Source organism: Phyllostomus hastatus, unplaced genomic scaffold (genome assembly GCF_019186645.2).
Source record: "Phyllostomus hastatus isolate PE091 unplaced genomic scaffold, TTU_PhHast_1.1 phas_contig_113, whole genome shotgun sequence".
Taxonomy (NCBI): Eukaryota; Metazoa; Chordata; class Mammalia; order Chiroptera; family Phyllostomidae; genus Phyllostomus; species Phyllostomus hastatus.
Window position 1 is genome coordinate 15,640,340 of NW_025333530.1, and position 26,368 is coordinate 15,666,707.

At 40.2% G+C, this 26,368-nt stretch overlaps 1 protein-coding gene, 1 non-coding gene and 1 pseudogene across 2 annotated transcripts; 2 read left to right on the plus strand and 1 right to left on the minus strand.

Moving 5' to 3' along the window:
* Positions 1 to 13,480: 13,480 nt before the first annotated feature.
* LOC123820113 lies at positions 13,481 to 13,606 on the plus strand. The gene has a single exon (XR_006785891.1). It is a non-coding gene; the product is annotated as a small nucleolar RNA SNORA3/SNORA45 family (small nucleolar RNA).
* A 722-nt stretch (positions 13,607 to 14,328) lies between these two features.
* LOC123819976 lies at positions 14,329 to 15,135 on the minus strand (annotated as a pseudogene).
* An 8,344-nt stretch (positions 15,136 to 23,479) lies between these two features.
* RNF26 (ring finger protein 26) lies at positions 23,480 to 26,273 on the plus strand. Its single transcript, XM_045840269.1, has one exon. It carries the CDS (start codon positions 24,067 to 24,069, stop codon positions 25,366 to 25,368), a length of 1,302 nt encoding a protein of 433 aa, XP_045696225.1. The 5' UTR covers positions 23,480 to 24,066; the 3' UTR covers positions 25,369 to 26,273.
* Positions 26,274 to 26,368: the final 95 nt, after the last annotated feature.

The following is a 26,368-nucleotide window of genomic DNA, read 5'->3' on the forward strand; positions in this document are numbered from 1 at the left end:
TGCTCCAATCAAAAGACATAAACAGCTGAATGGATAAGAAAAAAAGGTGCATATGAGTGCTGTCTCTAAGAAATCCACCTCACAATGAAAGATATACATGAACTAAAATAAAAGGATGGAGAAAGACATTTTACACAAATGGAAAGGGGAAAAAAGCTGGGGTAGCAATACTTATATCTGACAAAATAGACTTCAAAACAAAGGCTATAATAAAAGACAAAGATGGACATTTCATAATGATACAGGGATCAATCCAACAAGAGAACATAACCATTGTAAAAATTTATGTACCCAATGCAGGAGTACCTAAATATGTAAACTAATCTTGATGGTCATAAAGGGATGGATTGAGGTAATATAGTCATAGTAGGGGATTTTAGCACCTCATTGACATCAATACATAAATCTTTCAGACAGAAAGTCAACATGGAAATGGTGGCCTTAAATGACACATTAGATCAGATGGATTTAATAGATATCTTCACAGCATTCAACCCAAAGCAGCAGAATATACATTCTAGAATAGATCACATGTTAGGACAAAAAGCAAGTCTTAATAAATTTAAAAACACTGAAATCATATCAAGCATCTACTCTGACCATAATTGTATACAACTAGAAATCATTTACAAGAAGAAAACTGAAAAACACAGAAAGGCATGGAGGCTAAATAATGCTAATAAAGAGTGAATGGATTAATAGTGAGATCAAGGAAGAAATCAAAAGACACCTTGAAATAAATGAAAATGAGAACACAAAAACTCCAAATTATGGCAACAGTGAAAGCAGTCCTAAGAGGGAAATTAACAAAAAACTGGACTTCCAGCCAAGATGGAGGCATAGGTAGACACACTGTGCCTCCTCGCACAATGAAAATAAGGACAACAACAATTTAGAAATAAAATAACAGCAAGAACTGACAGAAAATTGAACTGTATGGAAGTCAGACAACCAAGGAGTTAAAATAGACACATTTATCCAGACCAGTAGAAAGGGCATAGTGGGGCAGCTGGACAGAGAGGGGTAGCAGCACAAAGAGTGGTGGCACCTGGAGTGCAAGACCGAAGCGGGCGGACCCTGGGTGTGAAAGTGGTGGCTGGCAGACCCCGGGTGCAGGGGTAGCAACGGGCAGATCCAGCAAGATGGCGATTTTGAGGTGAGGCACTGCATGCAAGGCACTGGCTGACTGGGCGCTCCCACATTTATGTGCAGATAAACGAGGTGAAAACAGACTGTGCAACCCAGGGCCCCAGCGCTGGGAAATAGAGCCTTGGGGCACTGATAGAAAACACCCGTGGGGGGTTGAGGTGCCAGGAGAGACTCCAAGTGCCACAGGAGAGTTTGTTGGAGAGACCCATGGGGTCTTAGAAAATGCACAAACCCATCCACACAGGAAATTAGCACCAGAAAAGCCTAGTGTGCTTGGGGGGAGCTACAGAAGGGACTGAAATACAACAGAGAGCGGAGCAGGCGTCATTGTTCCCTCTCAGACCCTGCCCCCACATGCCGCATCACAACCCAGCCTCTTGGGTTGCCCTGCCCTGGTGAACACCTAAGGCTCCATCCCTCATATGTAACAGGTGCGACAAGACCAAAAACAGTGGCCTAAACTGTAGTGGCCTAAACAGAAGAACAGATCAAAGCTCCATGACAAATACAACTAAGTGACTAAAAGATAGCCAACCTATCAGATGCACAGTTCAAAGCACTGGTAATCAGGATGCTCACAGAATTGCTTGAATTTGGTCACAAATTAGATGAACAAATGAAGGCTATGCTAAGTGAAATGAAGGAAAAGGCACAGGGAACCAATAGTGATGGGAAGAAAACTGGGACTCAAATCAACGTTGTTGACCAGAAGGAAGAAAGAAACAACCAAACAGAAAAGAATGAAGAAATAAGAATTCAAAAAAATGAGGAGAGGCTTAGGAACCTCCAGGACATCTTTAAATGTTCCAACATCCAAATTATAGGGGTACCAGAAGGGGAAGAGGAAGAGTAACAAGTGGAAAAGTTACTTGAACAAATAATAAAGAAGAACTTCCCCCAGTCTGGCAAAGGAAATAGACTTCCAGGAAGTCCAGGAAGCTCAGAGAGTCCAAAAGAAGTTGGATCCAAGGAGGAACACACCAAGGCACATCATAATTACATTACCCAAGATTAAAATGAAAGAGAGAATCCTAGAAGCAGCAAGAGGAAAGGAGACAGTAATCTACAAAGGAGTTTCCATCAGACTGTCAACTGATTTCTCAAAAGAGACCTTGCAGGCAAGAAAGTGCTGGAAAGAAGTATTCCAAGTCATGAAAGGCAAGGACCTTTCCAAGGTTGCTCTATCCAGCAAAGCTTTCATTTAGAATGGAGGGGCAGATAAAGTGCTTCTCAGATAAGGTCAAGTTCAAGGAGTTCAGCATCACCAAGCCCTTATTATATGAAATGTTAATGGGACTTATCTAAGAAAAAGAAGATAAAAAACATGTACAGTAAAATGAGAGCAAACATAATTACTAACAAGCACACCTAAAACAAAAACAAACTAAGCAAACAACTAGAAGAGGAACAGAACCACAGAAATGGAGATCACATGGAGGATTAGCAACAGGGGAGTGGGAGGAGGAGAGAGGGGGAAAAAGTACAGAGAATAAGTAGCATAGATGGTAGGTAGAAAATACACAGGGGGAGGGTAAGAATAGTATGGGAAATGTAGAAGCTAAAGAACTTATGACACATGGACATGAACTCAAGGGGGGGGAATGTGGGTGGGAGAGGGTGTGTAGGGTGGAGGGGAATTAAGGGGAGAATGAGACAGCTGTAATAGCATAATCAATAAAATATATATATTTTTTAAAAATAACAAAAACTCAAATAAACAATCTAAATTTACATTTAAGTTTCTTGAAAAAGAACAACAAGCAAAACCCAAACAGAGTAGATGGAAGGAAATAATAAATACCAGAGCAGAGATAAATGAATTAAGAATCTAAACAAAACACCACAAAAAATCAATGAAACTAAGAGCTATCTTGTCTATCTTCAAAAAGATAGACAAAATTGACAAACCTTCAACCAGACTCATCATGAAAAAAAGGGAATACCCAAATAAATAAAAATCAGAAATGAAAGAGGAGAAATAACAACTGACACCAAAGAAATACAAACGGTGGTAAGAAAATATGAACAACTATATGCCAGCAAATTAAATAAACAGAAAGAAATGGATAAATTCCTAGATACATACAATCTTCAAAAGCTGAATCAAGAAGAATCAGAGAATCTGATTAGACAGATTACAACTAATGAAATTGAAGCAGTAATAAAAAAAAAAAACTCTTAACAAACAAGTTCTGGACCAGATGGCTTCACAGGTGAATTTCACTAAACATTCAAAGAAGAACACCTATCCTTCTCAAACTATTTCAAAAAATTCAAGAGGAGGGAAGACTCTCAAGCTGATTTAATGAGGCTAACATTGTATTAATTCGTAGGCCAAATAAAGACACCACAATGAAAGGAGATTATAGGCCAATATCCCTGACGAACATCGATGCTAAAATCCTCAACAAAACATTAGCAAACTAAATACAGGAACACATCAAAATTATCACACACCATGACCTAGTGGGATTTATTCCATGGAGTCAAGGTTGGTACAATATCCACAAATTAATAAATGTGATATGCCAAATAAACAAAATGAAGAATAAAAACCACATGATAATATAATAGATGCAGGAAAGGCATTTGATAAAATCCAGCATCCGTTTATGATAAAAACTCTCAGCAAAGTGGGAATAGAGCAAACAAATCTCAATGCAATAAAGGCCATACAAGACAAATCCATAGGCAACATCAAACTCAATGGGCAGAAACTATTAAGCACTTCCCTTAAGATCAGGAACAAGACAGGGATGTTTGCTTTCACCACTATTATTCAACATAGTACTAGAAGTCCTTGCCATAGCAATCAGACAAGGAGAAGAAGGACAAGTTATCTAAATTGGAAAGAAGTAAAAATGTCATTATTTGCACATGACATGATGCTGTTTATAGAGAACCCTAAAGATTCCAACAAAAAATTACTAGAACTAATAAATGAATTCAGTAAAGTAGCAGGTTACAAAATAAATATCCAGAAATCAGTTGCATTTTTGCACACCAATAATGAACTACCAGAAAGGGAAACTAGTCCTGGCCGGGTGGTTCAGTTGATTGGAGTGTCATCCCAAACACTGAAAGGGTGCAGATTCCATTCCTGATCAGGGAACATACCTTGGCTGTAAGTTTGATCCCTGGTTGAGGCACATATGCGAGGCAGTCAATCAATGTGTTTCTTTCACATCACTGTTTTCCTTTCTCTCTCTCTCCCTTCCCTACCCTCTCTCTAACTTGAATAAGCATGTCTTCATGAGAATAAAAAAAAAAAGCTGGAGTAGCAAGCTAATCTCAGACAAAATAAACTTTAAAACAAGGCCTATAATAAAAGACAAAGAAGGACATTTCATAATGATGGTGAGATAGATCCAACCAGAGAATATAACTGTTGTAAAAATTCATACATCCAATGTAGGAGTACCTAAATATAAAAAGCAAATATTGACAGACATAAAGGGAGACATCAGCAGTAATACATCAATAGATAAATCTTCCAGACAGAACATCAACAAGTAAACAGCAGCCTCAAGTGACACTTTACGCCAGATGAATATAAATATTTATTAAAAGGTTTTATTTATTTATTTTTAGAGAGAGGGGAAGGGAGGGAGAAAGGGAGAGACACATCAAAGTGTAGTTGCCTCTCGCACACCCCCTACTGGGGCTGGGGACCTGGCCTGCAACTCAGGCAGGTGCCCTGACTGGGAATTAAACCAGCAACCTTTGGTTCCTAGACCAGCACTCAATTCACTAAGCCACAGAAGTGAGGGTCCATAGATTTAATTGGTGTTTTTAGAGCATTTCATTGCAAAGCAACAGAATATACATTCTTTTCAAGTACACATGGAACATTTTTAGGATAGACCACATGTTAGGGCACAGAGCAAGTCTCAATAAATTTAAGAAGACTGAAATCATATCAAGCATCTTCTCTAACCACAATGTAATGAAACTAGATATCAATTAAAAGAAGACAACTGAAAAGCACACAAACATGTGGAGGCTAAATAACATGTTACTAAACAATGAATAAGTTAACAATGAGATGAAGAAGGAAATCAGGACATACCTTAAGAAAATTAAAATGAAAACACAACAATCCAAAATTGATGGGACATAGCTAAAGCACTTCTGAGAGGAAAATTCATAGCAATACAACCATACCTCAAGAAACAAGAAAAATCTCAAATAAAAACTCTAACCTTACATCAAAAGGAACCTGAAAAAGAAGAACAAAGCTCAAAGTGGGTAGAAGGAAGGAAATAATACAGATCAGAGCAGAAGTATATAAAATTGAGTCTAAAAAAACAATATAGCTGTGGCTGGTATAGCTCAGTGGATGAGTTCCGGCCTACAAACCAAAGGGTTGCTGGTTCAATTCCCTGTCTGGGCACATGCCTGGGTTGTGGGCCAGGTCCCCAGTGGGGGCATGCAAGAGGAAACCACACATTGATGTTTCTCTCCCTCTCTTTCACCTTCCTTTCCCCTCTCTCTAAACATAAATAAATTAATTTTTACAAAGAATATAAAAGATTAATGAAACCAAGAGCTTGTTCGTTGAAAATATGAAAAGATGGATGAACTTTTAACCAGACTCAAGAAGAAAAAGAGACAGAGCCCAAATAAATAAAATCAGAAATAAAAGAGGAAAAGTTGACAGTGACACTACAAGATTACAAAGGAATATAAAGAAATATTATAAACAATTATGTGCTAACAATTGGACAATCTGGGTGTAATGGATAAATTTTAAAAACACATACTCTCCCATCACTGACTCAAGAAAACACAGAACATATAAACAGATCAATAACAAAATCAAATTAGTAATCAAAAAACTTCCAGCAAACAAAAGTCCTGAACCAGATGGCTTCACAGGTGAATTTTAGTAAACATTCTACAAATAATTAATGCCTATCCCTCCCAAACTATTCCAAAAATTTCAAGACAAGAGAAGGCTCCCAAGCTCATTTTATAAGTCCAGCATTACCCTGATAACAAAAGAAAAAGACATTATACAAAAAGAAAATTACAAGACAATATTCCTGATGAACATAGGTGCAAAAATCCTCAACAATATACTTGTTAGCCAAAATCAGTAATACATTAAAAAGATCAAATACCGTGATCAAATGGGATTTATTCCTGGGATGCAAGATTGGTCCAAGATCTACAAGTCAATTAACATCATACATTACATAAACAAAATGAATGATAAAATCATACATTTTAAAGGGAAATCATATCATTAGAGGGAGAAAAACATTTGACAGGATTTCTGACCAAGATGAAGGTGTAGGTAGATACACTTTCCCTCCTCGCACAACCAAAAGAAGGACAACGACAAATTTAAAAATAAAAATTAACCAGAACTGCCAGAAAATTGAACTATATGGAAATCTAACAACCAAGGAGTTAAAGGAGAAACATTCATTCAGACCAGTCAGAGGGACAGAGACAGGCAGCTGGGGCAGAGAGGATGCGCAGCAAGGCAGTGGCTGGAGAACCTGGGCAGGCAAGGCAGCAGCTGGCAGACCTGGCAGTCCCATATTTACATGTGGATAAACAAGGGAGAACAACTGGTGAGTGAGACAGACTGCGCAACCCTGGGTTCCAGCGTGGAGAAATAAAGCCTCGAAACCTCTGGTGGTAAAAACCTGTGGAGCTTGGGGAAGCAGGAAAGACTCCCAGCCTAACAGGAAAGTTCGTTGGAGAGACCCACAGTGTCCTAGAACATACATAAACCCACCCACCTGGGAATCAGCACCAGAAGGGCCCAATTTTCTTTGTGGGTAGTGGAGGAAGTGATTGAAAGCTGCTGAGAGGTCAGCAAGTGGCACTGTTCTATTTCTGACACCTCCCCTACATACAGCACCACAACACAGCAACATGGGTGAACACCTAAGGCTCCATCCTTACAACATAACAGCTGCACTGAGGGGAAAAAATATGGCCCAAATGAAAGAATAGATCAAAGCTCCAGAAAAAATACAACTAAGTGACGAAGAGATAGCCAACCTATCAGGTAGATACACTTTGATGCAGTTCAGAACACTGGTAATCAGGATGCTCGCAGAACTGGCTGAGTATGGTCACAAAATAGAGGAAGAAGTGAAGGCTATGAAAAATGAAATAAAGGAAAATGTACAGAGGCCCAACAGTGAAGGGAAGGAAACCAAGACTCAAATCAACAATTTAGAGCAGAAGGAAGAAGTAAACATTCAAGGACAAAATGAAGAAAGAATAATTCCAAAAAATGAGGAGAGGCTTGGGAGCCTCTGGGACAACTTTAAACGTTCCAACATCTGAATCATAGGGGTGCCAGAAGGAGAAGAGGTAGAGCAAGAAACTGGAAACTTACTTGCAAAAATAATGGAGATCTTCCCTGATCTGGCAAAGGAAATAGACTTTCAGGAAGTCCAGGAAGCCCAGAGAGTCCCAAATAAACTGAACCCAAGTAGGATCACACCAAGGCACATCATAATTACATTAGCCAGGATTAAAGATAAGGAGAGAATCTTAAAAGCAGCAAGAGGAAAGGAGACAGTTACTTACAAAGGAGTTCCCAGAAAACTATCAGCTGATTTCTCAAAAGAAACCTTATAGACAAGAAGGGGCTGGAAAGAAGTATTCCAAGTCATGAAAGGCAAGGACCTACATCCAAGATTACTCCATCCAGCAACACCTTCATTTAGAATAAAAGGCAGATAAGTACTTCCCAGATAAGGTCAAGTTAAAGGAGTTCATCATCACTAAGCCCTTACTATATGAAATGTTAAAGGTTCTTATCTAAGAAAAAGAAGGTGACCAAAACTATGAATACTAAAATAACAACAAACTCCCAACTATCAACAACTGAACCTAAAAAAAAACAAACAAAACAACCCAAACCAAAAAACAAACTAAGGAAACAACTAGAACAGGAACAGAATCACAGAAATGGAGGGGGTATGGAGGGTTATCAGCAGGGAGGGGGAGAGGGAGAATGGGGGAAAATACAGGGAACAAGAAACTTAAATGGTAGGTACAAAATAGACAGGAGGAAGTTAAGAATAGTATGGGAAATGGAGAAGCTGAAGAACCTATATGTACAACCCATGGATGTGAACAAAGGGGGAGGGATGCTGGAGGGAGGAATGGTGCAGGGCAGAGAAAAATAAAGGGGAAAAAATGGGACAACTATAATAGCATAATCAATAAAATATATTAAAAAATAAAGAAAAAGCATTTGACAAAAGCCAGCATCATTTATGATAAAAACACTCAACAAATTGGAAATAGAGAGAACATACCTCAACAAATATGAGAAACCCATAGCTAAAGTCATAGTGAACAGGGAAAATAAAAAAAATGCTTTTCTTAAGATCAAAAACAAGACAAAGATATTTATTTTCAACACTCTTATTCAACACAATATTGGAAGTCCTAGCCACAGTAATTAGACAAGAAAAAGAAATAAAAGGCATTCAAATTAGAAAGAAAGAAACTGTCATTATCTGCAGATGATATGATACCATATAGATAAAACTTTAAAAATTACACACACACACACACACACGCACACACACCCCAAAAAGACAAAACAAAACAAAAAACATACTAGAACTGGTAAATACATTCAGAAAGTAATAGGATACAAAATAAATATTCAGAAAGTAGTTGCATTTTTATACACCAATAATGAACTATTAGGAAAAAAATAATCATTTACAATTGCATACAAAAAATAAAATACCTAGGAATAAATTTAAACCAAGGAATTAAAAAGCCTGTATTCAGAAAATTATGACATTGAAGAAAGAAAGCAAAAGAGAAACAAGTAAATCAAAGCATAGACCATACTCATGAACTATGAGTTCATACTCATAGGAAGAATTAATATGATTAAAATGTCCATACTGCCTAAAGAAATATAAAGATTCAATGTCATCTTTATCAAAATAACAATGGCATTTTCCACAAAACTAAAGCAAATTATCCAAAAATTTATGTGGAACCACAAAAGAACCTGAATAGCAAAATGACTTTCAAGAACAGGAATAAGGTGAAAGTATCATGCTACCTGATATCAAACTATACTACAAGTCTATAATAATCAAAACAACATCATAGTGGCATAAAAACAGACACCTAGACCAATGGAACAGAACAGAAAAAAAACAAAGTAAACCCACACCTTTGAGATCAATTAATTTATGACAAAGGGGGCAAGACTATACAATGGGGTAAAGACAGTCTTTTCAATAAATGGTGCTGGGCAAACTGAACAGACACATGCAAAAATGAAACTAGACTACCTTATAGCATATACAGAAATAAACTAAAAATAAAGACTTAAATATAAGATGTGAAACCATAAAACTTCTGGAAGAAAACATTGGCAGTAAGCTTTTAGACATCGCTGTTAGTAATAATTTTTTTTGATATATCTCTTTGGGCAAGAGAAACTAAAGAAAAAGTAAACAAATGGGACTACAATCGAAAAAGTTTCAGCACAGCAAAGGAAATCATCAACAAAACAAAAAGGCAACCTACTAGCACTGACTGGGTGGCTCAGCTGGTTGGAACATCAACCTGTGCACCAAAATATTGCAGTTCAAAACTTGGTCAGCGCACATACCTGTGTTGCAGGTTCAATCCCCAGTTGGGACACATATGGGAGGCAGCCAATCAATGTTTCTCACATCACTGTTTCTCTCTCTTTTCCGCTTCCTCTCTCATTAGCATCATTAAACATATCCTCAGGTGAGGATCTTTTTAAAAAGGAAAAAAGTAAAAATAAGAAAACCTACTAATTTTTGCCAATGAATTTTCTGATAAGCGGTTAATATCCAAAATATATAAAGAACTCACACAACTTAACACCAAAAAACCAAACAACCCAAGTGAAAAATGGGCAGAGGATCTGAATACATGCTTCTCCAAGGAGGACATACAGATGGCCAATAGACATATGGAAAGATGCTTAACATCACTAATATCAAAGAAATGCAAATGTAAGCCACGATGAGATATCCCTTCACACCTGTCAGAATGGCTATTATCAATAAATCAACAAATAGTAAGTGTTGTCAAGGATGTGTAGAAATGGGGACCCTCATGCACTGTTGGTGGGATTGCAAACTGGTGCAACAGTATGAAGATTCTTCAAAAAATTAAAAATGGAACTACTTTATAACCTAGCAAACCCACTTCTGGATATTTATCCAAAGAAATCCAAAACACTAATGTGAAAATATATATGAAACTCTATTTCCATTGCAGTACTATTTACAATAGCCAAGATATGGAAGCAACCTTAATGTCCATCAGTAAGCAGATGATTGTATAAAGAACACATGGTACATATATCTCATGGAATATTACCCAGCCATAAAACAGAATGAAATCTTATATTTTGCAACAGCATGGATGGACCTAGAATGTATTATGCTAAGTGAAATAAATCAGACAGAGAAAGACAAATACCATATGATTTCACTTACTTGTGAAATCTAAAAAACAAAATAAATAAAAACAATACAGAGAATAAACTGATGGTTGCCAGGAGGGAGGGGGGTTGAGGGCTGGGTAAAAAAAGATTAAGAATCACAAATTGGTAGTTACAAAATAGTCATGGGGATGTAAAGTACAGCATAAGGAATATAGGCAATAATATTGTAATAACCATGTATGGTGCCCAGTGGGTACTAGACTTATCAGGGGGATTACTTTGTGGTATATAAATGTCTAACCACTGTGCTATATACCCAAAAGTAATATAATATTGAATGGCAACACTAACTGAAAAAAACAAAATTAAAAAAGAACATAATTTTGTTTTCTATGGTTTATTCTTTGAAATATTCCATTGTTTTCCTAAGTCTTCAAGTTCTTTCAGTATCTTGTCTAAATTAAATCTGGATGTTTTAATGATTTTATTTTATTACTTATTTTTAGAGAGAGGGGAAGGGAGGGAGAGAAAGAGAATGAGATACACTGATGTGTGAGAGTAACATGGATTGGTTGTCTCTCTCATGCCCCCAACTGGGGACCTGGCCCACAGCCTAGGCATGTGCCCTGACCTGGAATAAAACTGGTGACCTTTCTGTTTATGGGATGATGCTCAACCCACTGAGCCACACCAGTCAGGGCTAAATCTAGTTGTTTTAACAGCAGTTAGCCAGTATTTCCATCATGTGGCCAAGAGCAGTTGTGAGATCGAATATGTTTTTCCAAGATGTTTCTTCTTTGGGTAGACACAGAAATATTTTTTTTGTAAGATCCATGCTTTATAAACACATATTCTCACACATCTGAATTGATACACAAGATTCTTAGTTCATTTTTGAGATTCAGAAAGCAAGTAGTTCAAAAGGTAAATTTCAAAATATAGTTGATGTAGCAAATGAATACATCAAAACAAACAAAAGCTTCATCCAAATACTCACATTTAAAAAATAGGCTACTTATTAAGTGTGCTTGAACAAACCATGTGTGGAATTGAATTCCATTTATTAAAGAGTTAGTTTCTGCTAAACACTGAAAATAGAGAAGACCCCTGGCATCTGAGTTCTCAAGTGTTCTCAATCTATGCTAAAAAAAATAAAGCATGACAAATAATTTCTGAGGCACTAACTTGAACCTCAGAAGTGGAAAGGCTAGCATGTTAAGTCCAATTACTTAGGACTCAGAAGGGCTGGCACTGGTAATTCAGTGTGGCTTTGCCATTGTGAGGCAGTCAATTAAACTTTATAGAGGTCATTTAAATTTTACAATTATACTTCACTGCATTATGTTCTAGTAGTTTCACAAACTTGGACATTCAAAAAGGTATCTGGGAATATATTCCTTGGGAAGGTGGAGGGGTCTCTTTATTACATTAAACAAAAAAAAAAACACCATGCAGTTTCTTAGAGCTCATAGAAGTTTTTCAAAATAAACTACTGATTATGCAGCCCAATTTAAAATTCACACACTTTATGTTACAGGTATAGACAGTTACTAGTTCAGCAATGCCAACATAGATAATTTGACACCTTTACCCCTACTTGCAATGCGATTAATAACTATAGAATAACTTTTATTTTATTGTCATTGACTTTGGCTCAGATAAGTTTAGATACTTAACCAATTTTGAAAGATATTTTTGTGTGTTTTGTTTTGTTGTTTTTATGTGGGCATGAGTGCAGGTAGAATTATAATGAAGAGTGGTCAGTTCATTATAATAAAGATATCAGTAGTTAAACAGCCACTAAAATTTCATCTACCATTTCCTTACAAAATATGTGTGGAAGAATATGACTTAAAGACAAAAGGAAAAAGCCTCTTGTTTGTTCATACTATTACACTTTACTCTTTATACAATAAAGAGTATACAATATACTCTTAATTATGACAATAATGTCATACTTAATTTACTACCTAGGGCAAGACTAACTCTCTAAAGGGATTTTATGAAGCCAAATTTAATTTTGGTTCTAGATATTGAGTGCTTAAAATTTTGGAATTCTTCAGGTTAACTTAAAAAACGGTTCTATCAACAACTAAAATGCCCAGAAGATTAGATAGAAAACATTGGTTAACTATTTTAAAACTACCCAACTAATTTTTTTTTATAGATTAGAATTAGTTGGAATATATGTCTGTGCCTATAATATGAACTTTGGCTTAGTCTGTAGCCAAGGCAATTTTTCTTAGGCAAAATGCTTCTATTAAGGAGAGACATAATATCTCTTAAAAGAAACAACAACAACTAAGTAGGTCTAAAATCATTCCAAAGCTATCCCTTGGGTAAGAAATAGAACAACAATGAATAAAACAACTCAGTTTCCACAAATATGTCATTGTCTTCTTGATAAAAAAGAGGGTGGGGTTGATTTTATATATCAAAATCAGCAGAATTTTCATGTTGTACAGTTTTGTTACTAGAGATCCCCAAATCCCTTGAACTCATTTGGGAAGTGTTCTGAAGATATATTTGATAATAAAAAGCAGCAAAATATCAAAACAATTCTATTGCTAAAAAGCAGCTTCTCCTGCTTGTGCTTTTAGAACACTAGTTGCAAAATGGTAACAATAACAACAAAATTTTAATTTGTGCCATCAATTAGAATTCTAAGGAAGAAGCAAATTGTTTTCTTTAGACTAGTGCAAAGCAGGACATCTATAATCATATTGGGCAAGTATTGACTTTTGGGAGAAATTACCAGAAAATGTCAAGAAAGAGACAATAGTTTTATATTCAGTATTCTAAAGGCATGGTTTAGGTAGTTTAACAATGACTCTGGTAAGACCAGCAGCTCACATGCACACACATAAGTTTTAATGGTTTAAAAAACACAAATCTGTACCCGAGACTAAAGTCACATCCTGACAGCTGTTGTCCTGGTGTGCTGCAGTTCTCAGAATTTGCTGGTCTTGACTCACTGACGAGGGCTGTCAGTGACCCCGGTTAGTGTCCAGATCAGAAACATGTTCTCCCCAGCTACCTGATGGAATGGGTTATCTGTCATTTTTCCTCATACCCATTAGGGAGTTGGTACCTGCCATGATGTGCTATAACCCTTTTCTCTCTTCTAGGGCTACTACAAAGTCCTGGGGAAGGGAAAGTTTCCAAAGCAGCCTGTCATTGTGAAGGCCAGATTCTTCAGCAGAAGAGCTGAGGAGAAGATTAAGAGTGTTGGTAGGGCTTGTGTGCTGGTAGCTTGAAGCCACATGGAGGGGAATTCATTAAATTCTCACAAGTGTTTTTATCTTCTGGTCTGAGTATAGGTTCTTTGGCAAATTTACCTGTGTGTCAGAAACCTGCAGGTTCTAGGAGGTAAGGATATGAGGACTTGGGCTCCTCTGCCAATTCCCCTGAGAAAGAAAGTGTGCAAGAGTTAGCACCAACACTTAGAGGCCTTGGTCTGTTACCTGACTTGAACTTCTCATTTATAAAGTGAAAATGATAGCTGTTGGTGGTGTGTGTGTATAGATAAATATAAAATAGTGGAAAGGCCAACTTACCCCCCCACCCCACAGATTTGTTACTTTAGAAAAGTGAATGCAGTGCCCTTTCAGTAATATTATCACCACAGACTGATTGCTTAGTCCACACATAAGTATTAATAGTAGTTACTTTCTATGGTGATATGGCTTCTCTGCACTAATTCCCTTCAAGGCTGAAAAACTTCAGGGCAGGTTAAGTAAAGACATTTACTCATCAGATCCCACCGATCTCTTGTTTGCTCATTTCCTTAGTAATCTTCTTATTGAAGCTTACTGATCTAATTCAAAGTGTCCTGAGGACTCCAACTCATGTCAACATCATTCTGACTTGATGTACCCATCTCTACTTTCTGTATGGGTCTCTTGCGCTTTCTACATTCCAGGATTTGATGAAGGTCAACAACAACCAAGTGCTCAAGACCAGCAAGGAATATACAAGGATACACAAAGATAGTTTCTCCAACTAACCCATTCTTTCTTTCAATAATTGTAACCATTTGATTGAAGACAGAATCTTGAAATACATAGCTGTTCAAATCTTTGCAGTTAGATTGATGACTAGACCAAAGGCTCTACAGGAATGAAGTTGCTTGTCTCTGGGGTGGTACTATAGTGTTCAGAGGAAGAGCTATGAAATTCTTGATATAAAGCTGGTAGTCCTGAGGATAACAGAATGAGGCATCTAAGGATTCAACAAAAAAATCTTCTGTACCCTTGTTTGTAAAGCCTACCAAAAATTTCATAGTTATTTGCTGTTAAACCTTCTCCTTTCACAAAAAGGATAGTTGTATATCTGCACCTGATGAAGCTTCAGGTTTACCAGAGATATCTTTTTCCTCTTTATTGTCTGACAAATCTGTGTATTCATCTTCTTCCACCTCTGCTTCATCATCTTCATCTTCAATTATTGAACCATTCACTGAAGATGAACCTTTCTTCATCTTGTGTAACACTGTGAGCCGCTGCTACTGAGCCACCAGGGCTGTCTTGGAGCAATAGGGTCACAGGGAACATGAGCCAGATCCAGAAATATTGTTTAAAATCTTTTTATTGTTTCGGTGATTTCCATCATGATCAGCACAATTGAGGTCAGGTCTAGTAATAAGCTCAACTATGTGCACATGGTACAAAAAATGCTTCTGGATTCTTGGTCAAAATTCTGGCTTGTTCACCTCTACCTTTACTAACCACATTAGTCTTGTTATCATGAACTTGCCTTCAACGATCTTTTAAATCAATGATTAAAATTGTAAGTTGCTTTTTTTTAGTCCTTAAGTAAAAAAAATGGCTAAAACCAATTAAATATGTTTCACCTAGACTTACATATGTATATATACAAAATTTAAACACTCTAAATATTGCAAATGTTCTTCAGCCACTATTGAAAATACTGAATCAATTTCAGAGTACTTCTGGAACGACAAAGCAGTGGACCCTTGTGTGGTACTGGGAGAAACAGGGTGGAGGGGACAGGATGAAATGAAATCTATGAATGGACATTTTTATATAGTTTTGACTTTGGGACCCTATAAATGACTTGCATAATTGAAAAGCAAAGTTAAATTCAAAAGGAAACAGAATCCAACTCTAAAACCTTGGTGGTAATATAGATTTTACTAAATGCTTGATGAGGAAGTGAGAAGAAAGGTTATAGTACACACAATACTACAAAACAAACTTGCCAAATTAGATATTCATTCATGGTTTTATTCAATCTCTTAATCCACAAGTACCACAACATCTAAAAACCCCTTCTAGTCCCAGGTAGCATCTCTCACCTAGCAGGAAAAAAATGGTCCTATAGAAAGAGTAGAAACCAACTGTTGCTCCAGCAGGCCCCTTAGGGCCCACTGCATCTTCCATTACAGAGTTCTGCAAGGATGGCATCCCCAGGCCTTTAGTTTTCTCAATATCTGGTTTACATTCTTCTCAATCCCTGGGACACACACTACTAAACAACCTGAACTTCCTGCTTAAAGTCAGTTGATGTCAGTTCTTCCCAACAACACTCTCTAGTCTTCCTTTTCCACCTCCAAATAAATGATGACCCCCTACTTTGGCAACTGTGTGTTTGAACTAGCTTTGATCCGAAAACCAGTCTTGGAGGAGAAAGAAACATCATCTAGTCAGTAGAGATGCTGCTTGAATCAAAACTGAGCCACTGTTTCCACGATCACCTCAAGGGGAGTGATCTATAACCTCTCAGCATTGGGAAACACCTTGGTTTCCCAAAGGGGGCCATCCCAGAACTTCTTTGCATTGTGGTCACATGGTACTCTCACCCATTATGTTTCTATCTTAAGAATATTTTGTAGTAATTCATTTGTCACAAGAATTTTGGCCATAGGTAACCTCTGCTTGCCCACAGCAGGGCTGCCAGCTGAGTTAAAGGTTGTGGCTTTAACTCAGTGTGTCACTCAGTGTGGCTTCAGCTGAGTAACACCTCAGATAATTCAAAAAGGGAGGCCATGGTACCAAACTAATGGAAATACTGTCTTAGAAGATCCTTCCAACTCCATGAAGGCCTTTCTTGGTGTGCAAAGCTGGCTGAATAACTGCACACAATGCAGGCACAACAAGTTTGCTGAGTTTGATTTAGGACACGTTGAGTTTGAAGCGCCAGTGAGATATCTAAGAGCTGTCCATGTTCAGGAAGTATTTGAAACCTGAACTTTGTAAGAGAGATTCAGACTGAAGAAACATTTAAAAATCATCATGTGGTAGGGAGAAGGGCCGTGACTAAAACAGAAAGACTACGGGGGAGGGTAATGTCTAAGAATGAAGGGTGGAGGAAGTAGTCACTGGTATTAAGTGTTGCAGGAAGGTAGATTAAAACTAAGGTAGATTAAGAACTGGACAAATAAGAGTTTTGAAGAGGAGATGTTAGCAGTGGTGGGACCTAGCATTTTGAAGGGCAGGTGGGTATATTCTCCAAGCTTTAAAATAGGAAAAAATGCACAGTGGGACAATAAAAACCACAGCAGCAACAGTAACCATAAAAGACTATGATCTGAGCAGGAGGCTAAAACAAATCTGTGTATTATTTTCCTTTGTTTAGAGAAATTAGCATTTTGTGGCTAGAGGTTTTTTAAAAATATTTTATTTCTTTTAAAAATTTATTTTAAATTATTTTTATTGAGTATGCTATTACAGTTGTCCTGATTTTCCCCCATTGGCTGCCCTCCACCCTTCCCTCAGGAAGCGCCCCCTATTACCTCAGGCAATCCCCCCACCATTGTTCATGTCCATGGGTCACACATGTAAGTTCTTTGGCTACTCTATTTCCTATACTGTACTTTACATCCCCGTGGCTATTCTGTAACTACTTATTTGTACTTCTCACCTCTTCACCCACTCTTCCCCTCCCCGCTCTCATCTGGCAATCATCTGGTAATTAACTTCTTTTCTCTTGCTGCTTTTAAGATTCTCTCTTTAACCTTTGGCCTTTTAATTATGATGTGTCTTGGGGTGGGCCTCTTTGCCTCCATCTTGTTTGGGACTCTCTGTGCTTCCTGTACTTCCATGTTTATTATCTTCACCAAATTAGGAAAGTTTTCTTTCATTATTTTTTCAAATATATTTCCAAATTCTTGCTCTTTCTCTTCTCCTTCTGGCACCCCTGTGATGTGAAGGTTGGATTTCTTGAAGTTTTACCAGAGGCTGCTTACACTATCCTCATTTTTTAAATTGTTTTTTCTTCGTGTTGTTCTGATTGGTTGTTTTCTGATTCCTTATGTTCCAAATTATTGTTTTGATTCTCTGTTTCATCCACTCTACTGTTTGTTCCCTGTAAATTGTTCTTTATTTCAATTAGTGTATCCTTCGTTTCTGACTGGATCTTTTTTATGCTGTTGATATCCTCACTAGGTTCCTTGAGCATCTTTATAAACAGTGTTTTAAGCTCTGCATCTAATAGATTGCTTATCTCCATTTTGTTTAGTTCTTTTTCTGGAGTTCTGACCTGTTCTTTCATTTGGGCCATGTTTGTTTGTCTCCTCATTTTGGCAGCCTCCCTATGTTTGTTTCTCTGTATTAGGTAGAGCTGCTATGGCTCCCTGTCTTGGTAGTGTAGCTTGTAGGTAGTAGATGTGTCTTGTAGGGCCAAGTGGTACAGCCTCCACTATTACCCAAGCTGGGTACTCGAAGTGCACCCTTCCCATAGGTTGAGTACACCCTTCTCTTGTAGTTGAGTCTTGACTACTGTTGGCAGGTTAATGGGAGGGATTTACCCAGGCCAGTCAGCTGCAGGGACTGGCTGTGACCACTTACCAGCAACCTCAGCCTTCTGTGGAGGATCAGCTGTGCAGGGGCAGGGTGATGGTGCTCTGATGTGGTCTGTAGTTGTTCACTGGGTACACAGGGTCTGGCGTTTTCTAGGTGGTATAGGCCAAATTCAGCCCCCTCCTGTGTTTTGCCCAAGGCCACTCTGCCTGAGCTATAAAGCAATCCTAGAAGGCTGCTACTTATGCTGGGCTTGGAGATTCCCAGGGGAAGGCAAGATGTGAGTCTAGGCTGGCTGCGGCTAGTGTCAGGTTTGTGGTTCCATAGCAAAATGTATGGGGGTTGAGAGCTCACTGAGGCTGTTGCTTGTTTGAGAGGATTTAGGGTGTTGTGAAGCATGAGTCAAGAGCAGCCATTCATATGGAAAAGAAGCTTGGGTGGGCCTGTAAGCTGGGTGGAATGGAGTCTCTTGGGATATCCAGGGTGGTGCAGAATATGTCAGGTTGATAGTCTCAGCTATGGTACCTACCTGCCAGTTCTGTGGCCCTATGGGGCGAGGGTTCAGAAAAGGGATAATGACCTGCCTTTCTGTCTGGGAGAAGGCTGTTCCCCTGCTCTCATCTTGATGCCAGACTATAGGGGACCATTCTGTGTGGCATGGCGAATGTAGCCCAGCCCCTATTCAGAAAGACCAGTGGGGAGCGAGGTCGACACACAGAACCCATGTCCATGGATAGGTTTTCCTGTGGGGAATCAGGCCTGCATTGTATCCACGCTGCTATGAGGCTTGCTTTTGCTAAAACTACCCTGAATCGAGGCAGCAAATGCTTACTGCATATCTCTAAAGTAACATCCTAAAGTCTGTGCTAAACCTCCCAGTATGGAGGATAACCAGTTCAATCACTTTTCCCCTTGATCTGCAACATCCTTCTCTTTGAAGTAATTAGCAACATTCTTTCCTTTGTTATCTGTAGAAGGTAATCACCTACAGTGAACCTGTGCATCGTAAATGAGGACTATCTTTGATGTAATGTACCCAGAAAAGCAATAAAAGCCTGTCCAGGCAGGGGTCGGAGCCCTCTCAGAGATCTGCCATGCCGTCCCTTTTTCTCCAAAGGACTTCTGTAGTCTGTGTGAATTTGTCCGTCATAGCCACAACACATGGACCCCAAGGGCTGGGGTCTACATCACCAGACACTTTACTTTCTCCTGTATGCCACTGGTAACTTTCAATCTGCTACCCTGAGGGAGCGAGTTTGAGTCTGTGTGTGGGTTCCTGAAGAGGAACTGCTTGGGAGTCCAGAAGTTTCTTCCACTGACTCAATCCCACCTAGTTTTTGCAGCCAGAAGTTAGGGGTGCTTATCTTCCTGATACTGGAACCCTGGGCTGGGGGGGCCTGTTGTGAGGTTGGGACTCCTCACTCCTGAGATATCCCTCCTGAATTTTATCCACCAAATGTGGATGTGGCATCAGCCCATTCCATGTCTGCACCCTTCCTACCAGTATGGATGGATGCATTTTTTAAAATTCCATAGTTGTTAGACTTCTATTCCACTAAATTTCTGTTTCTGAGTGATGGTTGTTCTATATTTTACTTGTAATTCTGATGTGGTTGTTTGAGGAGATGAGCCATGTTTATCTATGCCACTATCTTGGCTGGAAATCTCCTGAAAACCTTTTTTCTATGGAAAGAAAGGGTTTATTGAGACACAGTGCTAGCCAGAAAAGGTCCTGGAGCATGCAGTCTTAACCACCAGCAGCATGGCCAGGTGGAAGAGACAAGCATGTCTTCTGTCCTTGAGGTGATGCAGGCTTTTATTCATTACATTTTGAGGAAGAAAGATGTAAGTTGTTTGAAAAATTTACATTGGTTACAGATAAGGTGGGTGGGATAAGGTGAAAGGAGGTCAGTCTGTAAAAAAAATACTACTATTTTTTAAATTTTATTTTTCAGTTACAGTTTGCACTCACCATTATTTTGTATTAGTTTCTGATGCACAGCATAATGGTTAGAAATCACACACTTTACAGTATTCCCCCTTGATATGTCAGGGAGCCACCTGGCACCATACATAATCATTACAACATTATTGACTATATCTCCTGTGCTTTACTTTATATCCCTGTGACTATTTTGTAACAACGGATTAGTACTTCTAATCCCTTCACCTTTTCCACCCAGCCCCCCAACCCATCTTCCCCTCTGACATCCATCAGTCTGTTCTCTATATGTATAAGTCTGTTTCTATTTCGTTTGTTTATTTTGTTCTTCAAATTCCACATATAAGCGAAATTATATATTTGTCTTATAAGTATCTGGCCTACTTCCATTAGCATACTACCCTCTAGGTCACAGGTGGCAAACATAAGGCCCAAGGGCTGAAGGTGGCCCTCCACCTTATTTTATCTGGCCCAGCACCTTGTTTCTACCCCGTGGCAGCACTGAGCTCTTAACCCCTAGTTAAGGAGTAGTTACATTTATACAGTCCTAAAGTTACATTTGGCCCTTTGAAGGCAACTGCAAGGCTGATGTGGCCCCCAGTGAAAATGAGTTTGACACCCCTTCTCTAGGTCATCCATGCTGTCACAAATGGTAGAATTTTGTTCTTTTTATGGCTGAGTAATATTCCATTGTATATATGTACCATTGCTTTCCCCTCACCTGTTTGTTTGTTTGTTTGTTTATAGAGAGAGGGGAAGGGAGGAAGAAAGAGCAGGAGAGAAATATCAATGTGAGAGAGAAACATTGATCTGTTGCCTCTCATACATGCCCAAACCAGGGACCAAACCTGCAACCCAGGATGTGCCCTGACTGGGAATTGAACCGGTGACCTTTCGCTTTGTGGGATGATGCCACATCAATTGAGGCAATCTGCTTGTCTCTTGATGGACATTTGGGTTGATTCCATGTCTTGAATATTGTAAATAATGCTGCAATATTCTTTTGAATTAGTGTTTGGGGTTTCTTCAGATATATACCCAGAAGTGGAATCTCTGGGTCATAAGTCAATTCCATTTCTAATTTTTTTTGAAGGACCTCCATACTATTTTCCTCAATGGCTTAATTAATCTGAATTCCTACCAACAGTTCACAAAGGTTTACATTTCTCCACAACCTCACCAATACTTGTTTATTGATTTATTGATGATAGCCTTGCTGACAGATGTGAGGTGATACTTCGCTGTGGTTTTAATTTTCATTTCTCTAATGATTAATGATGTTGAGAATTTTTTCATATGTCTATTGGCAATCTGTGTATTCTTTTTGGAGAAGTGTCTATTCAGGAGTACCTGAAAGATTCCACCAAAAATCTACTAGAACTGATAAAAAAAATCAGTAAAGTAGCAGGATACAAAATAAATATTTAGAAATTGGTTGCATTTTTATATTCTAATAATGTGTATTTTATACACCAATAATCTCTGTCAGAGAAACTAAAAACTAAATCCCATTTACAATTACATAAAATAAAATACCTAGAAAATAAGTTTAACCAAGGAGGTAAAATGTCTGTACTCAGACAATTATAAAACATTAAAGAAATAAATAAAAAAATATACAAATAGTCCTAGCTGGTGTAGCTCAGTGGTTGAGTGCTGGTCTGCGAATCAAAGACTTACTGGTTCAATTCCCAGTCTAGGGCACATGCCTGGATTGTGGGCCAGGTCCCCAGTAGAGGGCACATAAGAGGCAACAACACATTGATGTTTCTCTCCCTCTCTTTCTCTTTTCCTTCCCCTCTCTAAAAAATAAACAAATAAAATATTTTTTTTAAAAAAGAAGATACAAATAAATTGATGCCTATGGATAGGAAGAACTAACATTGTTAAAATGTCCATACTAACCAAAGCAATCAATAGATTTAACACAATTCCCACAAAAATACCAATGGCATTTCTCAAAGAACTATATAAATAATCCAAAAATGTTATGGAAACAAAAGATCCTGAATGGCAAGAGCAATCTTGAATAAGGAGAACAGAGTTGTAGGTATCACACTACCTGACATCAAACTATAGTATCAAGCTCTACTACAAGGCCATAGTAATCAAAACAGCATGGTACTGGCATAAAAACAGACACAAAGATCAATGGAAGAGAATAGAGAACCGACAAACAAACCCATGCCTACATGGTCAACTATTCTATGACAAAGGATGGGTAAAGACAGTTTTCAATAAATGGTGTTGGGAAATTGGACAGATATATGCAAAAAATGAAACTGGACCACCTTCTTACACTACATAGAAGAATAAATTCAAAATAGATTAAAGACTTAAATATATGACTTGAAACCATAAAACTAGAAGAAAACATAGGCAGTAAAGTCTCTGACATTTATCTTAGCAATATTTTTTTCTGACATATTACCTCACGCAAAGGAAAAAAAACTAAACAAATGGAACTACATCAAACTAGAAAGTTTTGCACATCAAAATAACCCATCAACAAAACAGAAAGATTGCCTACTGAATGGGAGAAGATATTTGGCAATGACATATCTGATAAGGGGTTAATATACAAAATTTATAAAGAACTCAAGACAATTCAACATCCCCCAAAACCAAACAACTCAGATAAAAAGCAAACATAATCCCTACCCCCTCCAACAACACAAATATTTACTATTTTTGATTGGTTACAGGCAACAGATAGTGGCCACTAGTAGATGGTTGATTCAAAGCTCCAAAGTGCACTCTCTCTTTCTCTCAATTTCCAGCAGCTGTTACTTAATCTAAAACGTCTCAGAGTTTTTTCTTGTCACTATCTTAGTTTTGTTATCAGTGGCACTTTAGGGAATGAAGGATTCAGGCAGTGTTCAGGGAGGGGTGAAGGTGGACAGAGACTTTCTGGAGTTCAGGCCAGAGTGGAGATGAAGAGCTCACTACAAGTAGGAAATTGAAGCAACGATGACTAGGGAAAGGATAAACCTCTGAGTATCTTCCTTTTAGACAGAGAGCGGCAGGCTTCACAAATATATTCGGATGGGGGTCTCAACTGGCCAATCATTGACTCAGGAGGGCGGAGATTTAAGTCTGTCCCCTCCCCTTCTGTGAGCGTCTTTCAAACGGACCAATGAGTGCTCGACGTCCCCTGCGGTTGGCCCTACGCTGTTCGTCGTCCCTCTCTCTGGTCCGGGGTCTGGCCCCACCTCTTCGCACACAAGATGGCGGCGCGCAGCGGAGTGGAGGCCGCACCTGGGGTTTGCTGAGGTTGACTCCCTTTCCCACTCTTCTTTGGGCGCAAAGCGCCGCGAGCCCAGAGGACGGGGGCCGGGCGGGGACAGGGGAACCTGCATAGCTGGACCGCGAGCCCGCGTCCAGCCTGTGCCGCCCCACCCGGCCCCGGCCCTGGCCCTATCCCAACCGTTCCGGGTCTCTTCTCGTTCTGACTGATTGCTTGGCTTTGGTACACCACCACCAGCTGAGGACTCTCCTCCACTCTGGGCTCACCTCCACTTTAGAAATGTTTGGTTTCTTCCCTCCCAAACAGCCAGCCTTCAAAACCGGCACTCCTGGACCGGCACCTCGTCCTCGTTCCCCCCACTGAGACCCCACTCACCTCTAACCCACTTCCTTTTCAGATTGTTGATTCTCTCCCTTAGTTGGAGACTTCTCACTTACCTTTCCAATTAATTCCCCCCCCCCAGTTTTTTGGCAACCTTGCCACCTCCGTCAACCAGGAGCCAGACTTCTATTTGACTAACCTCCGTAACCTTATCATGGAGGCTGTGTACCTGGTGGTGAATGGTGTGGGCCTGGTGCTGGACGTGCTGACCTTGGTGTTGGACCTCAACTTCCTGCTGGTGTCTTCCCTCCTGGCTTCCCTGGCCTGGCTTCTAGCCTTCATCTACAACCTGCCACACACTGTACTGACTAGTCTAATGCACTTAGGCCGCGGAGTACTGTTTTCATTGCTGGCCTTGATAGAAGCCTTGGTCCGGTTCATTTTGGGGGGCTTTCAGGCCTTCTGTACCCTGCTCTACAGCTGCTGCGCAGGCCTGGAGAGCCTAAAACTCCTGGGACACCTAGCCTCTCATGGGGCATTGAGGAGCCGGGATATACTGCACCGAGGCATCCTCAATGTGGTCTCCAATGGCCATGCTTTGCTGCGTCAGGCCTGTGACATCTGTGCCATTGCCATGAGCCTGGTGGCCTACGTGATCAACAGCCTGGTCAACATCTGCCTCATTGGCACTCAGAATCTCTTCTCCCTATTGCTGGCCCTATGGGATGCAGTGATGGGGCCACTGTGGAGGATGATGGACATTATGGCTACCTTCATAGCTCACATTTCCAGCAGTGCTGTAGCCATGGCCATCCTTCTCTGGACCCCTTGCCAACTAGCACTGGAGCTCCTGGCCTCAGCTGCCCGCCTCTTGGCCAGCTCTGTGCTTGTCAATCTCACTGGCTTGGTGCTGCTGGCTTGTGTCCTGACAGTAACAGTGACTGTGTTGCATCCGGACCTCACCATGAGGCTGGTTACCTGGGCACTCTGTCAGCTCCATGCCCCGCCATCCTACCACCGGCTTCGAGAGGATGTTGTGCGGCTGTCTCACCTAGTACTGGGCTTGGATACTTGGCGCCGAGCCTGGAGCCGCAGCCTGCAGCTGGCAAGCTGGCCGAACCAGGGAGGGGCACCTGGGGCTCCCCAGGTTGGCCCTGGGAGGGTGCCCTCAGCCAGGACCTGGCAACAGGACACTCCTCCTGAAGCAGGGACCAGGTCAGAGGCAGAAGAGGAGGAAGTCAGAGTAGCCAGAGTGACAGCTGCCTGGGGCAGGGAGAGACTTAATGAGGAGGAGTCTACAGCTGGGCAAGACCCATGGAAGTTGTTAAAAGAGCAGGAGGAGCGGAAGAAGTGTGTCATCTGCCAGGACCAGAGCAAGACAGTGCTGCTGCTTCCATGTCGGCACCTGTGTCTCTGCCAAGCCTGCACTGAAATTCTGATGCGCCACCCAGTCTACCACCGCAACTGCCCACTCTGCCGCCAGGGCATTCTGCAGACCCTCAATGTCTACCTCTGAAAACTCCCACCCTCCTTGCCCGCTCCTCCAGCTCCACGCTTCTCACAGGCATCTGTAGTAGGACAATGTTAGCACCTGATCTCTTGGTCCTGGCTTGAATCCCCTTCTGCCCCCATGGTTGTCATGCCAAACCTCCAAGCCATACATTCAGGACATTGAGAGATGAGATACCCTGGAAGACTGACCTGGGTGGGGGCAGGACAACAGCTTCTCTTGACTCTATGGGTCTCTGTGATATTGAGGGTGGTATGTCACTATGCCAGACTCTGAGACTGTTTGCTGTGGACACCCCTCCAGCTGGCCAGGGCCTTCACAAATGCCAGCCTCTGGGGCTTCCCTTCTTTGCTTCTGGCTTTTCTGTTGGGGATTTGCAGGTCCTCTCCCTGGCCCCTCCCCACTGCTTCCCCAGCTTTTTCAGCCACTGCACGTCAGTGTCATTTGGGTGTTTAGTCAACTCAAGGGCCTTGGAATGATCTTGAACCTTTGGTTTCAGGCACAGTTCTTGTGCCTGATAGGTTTTGGGTGCCCTTAGAGCTACCAGTTTTGCCTGTCATGTTCTTATGAGGCACCCTCCCAACATAATCCAACAGTTGGGGTCAGGAGTTTATCCCTGAGGGCAGGGCATGTATCTGCATCTGGCTTTGGGACCATGAATCCTCATACCCCAGCTCCACTTGGAGCTTCAGGGGAGAGAACCAGGTTTTGATTTCTACTTATATCCCTTTCACTCCCCACATCACAGAATAATGGCATTCCCCTTCTGTTTCCCTCCCTGGCATTGGGGAGGGTAGACTATGCACATTTCACTAGGGTCCAAACAGTAGGGGCCAGGACCTAGGGGTATGTAGTTCCCTGAGGGGTCTCCTGGTCCAGTTTCCATTGAATAAAGTTTTGTTGACAACTGACAGCCTGTGTGTGCATCTTTGCATGGGTGAACATTTGGTCAGGGTAACTGACACTATAGCAGGGTCCTTCAGTTCTGCTGGAGTCACAAGTTTGG

Excerpts from the sequence above, each read along its gene's own strand:
- RNF26 (XM_045840269.1), top strand. The coding sequence starts at position 24,067 with ATGGAGGCTGTGTACCTGGTGGTGAATGGTGTGGGCCTGGTGCTGGAC.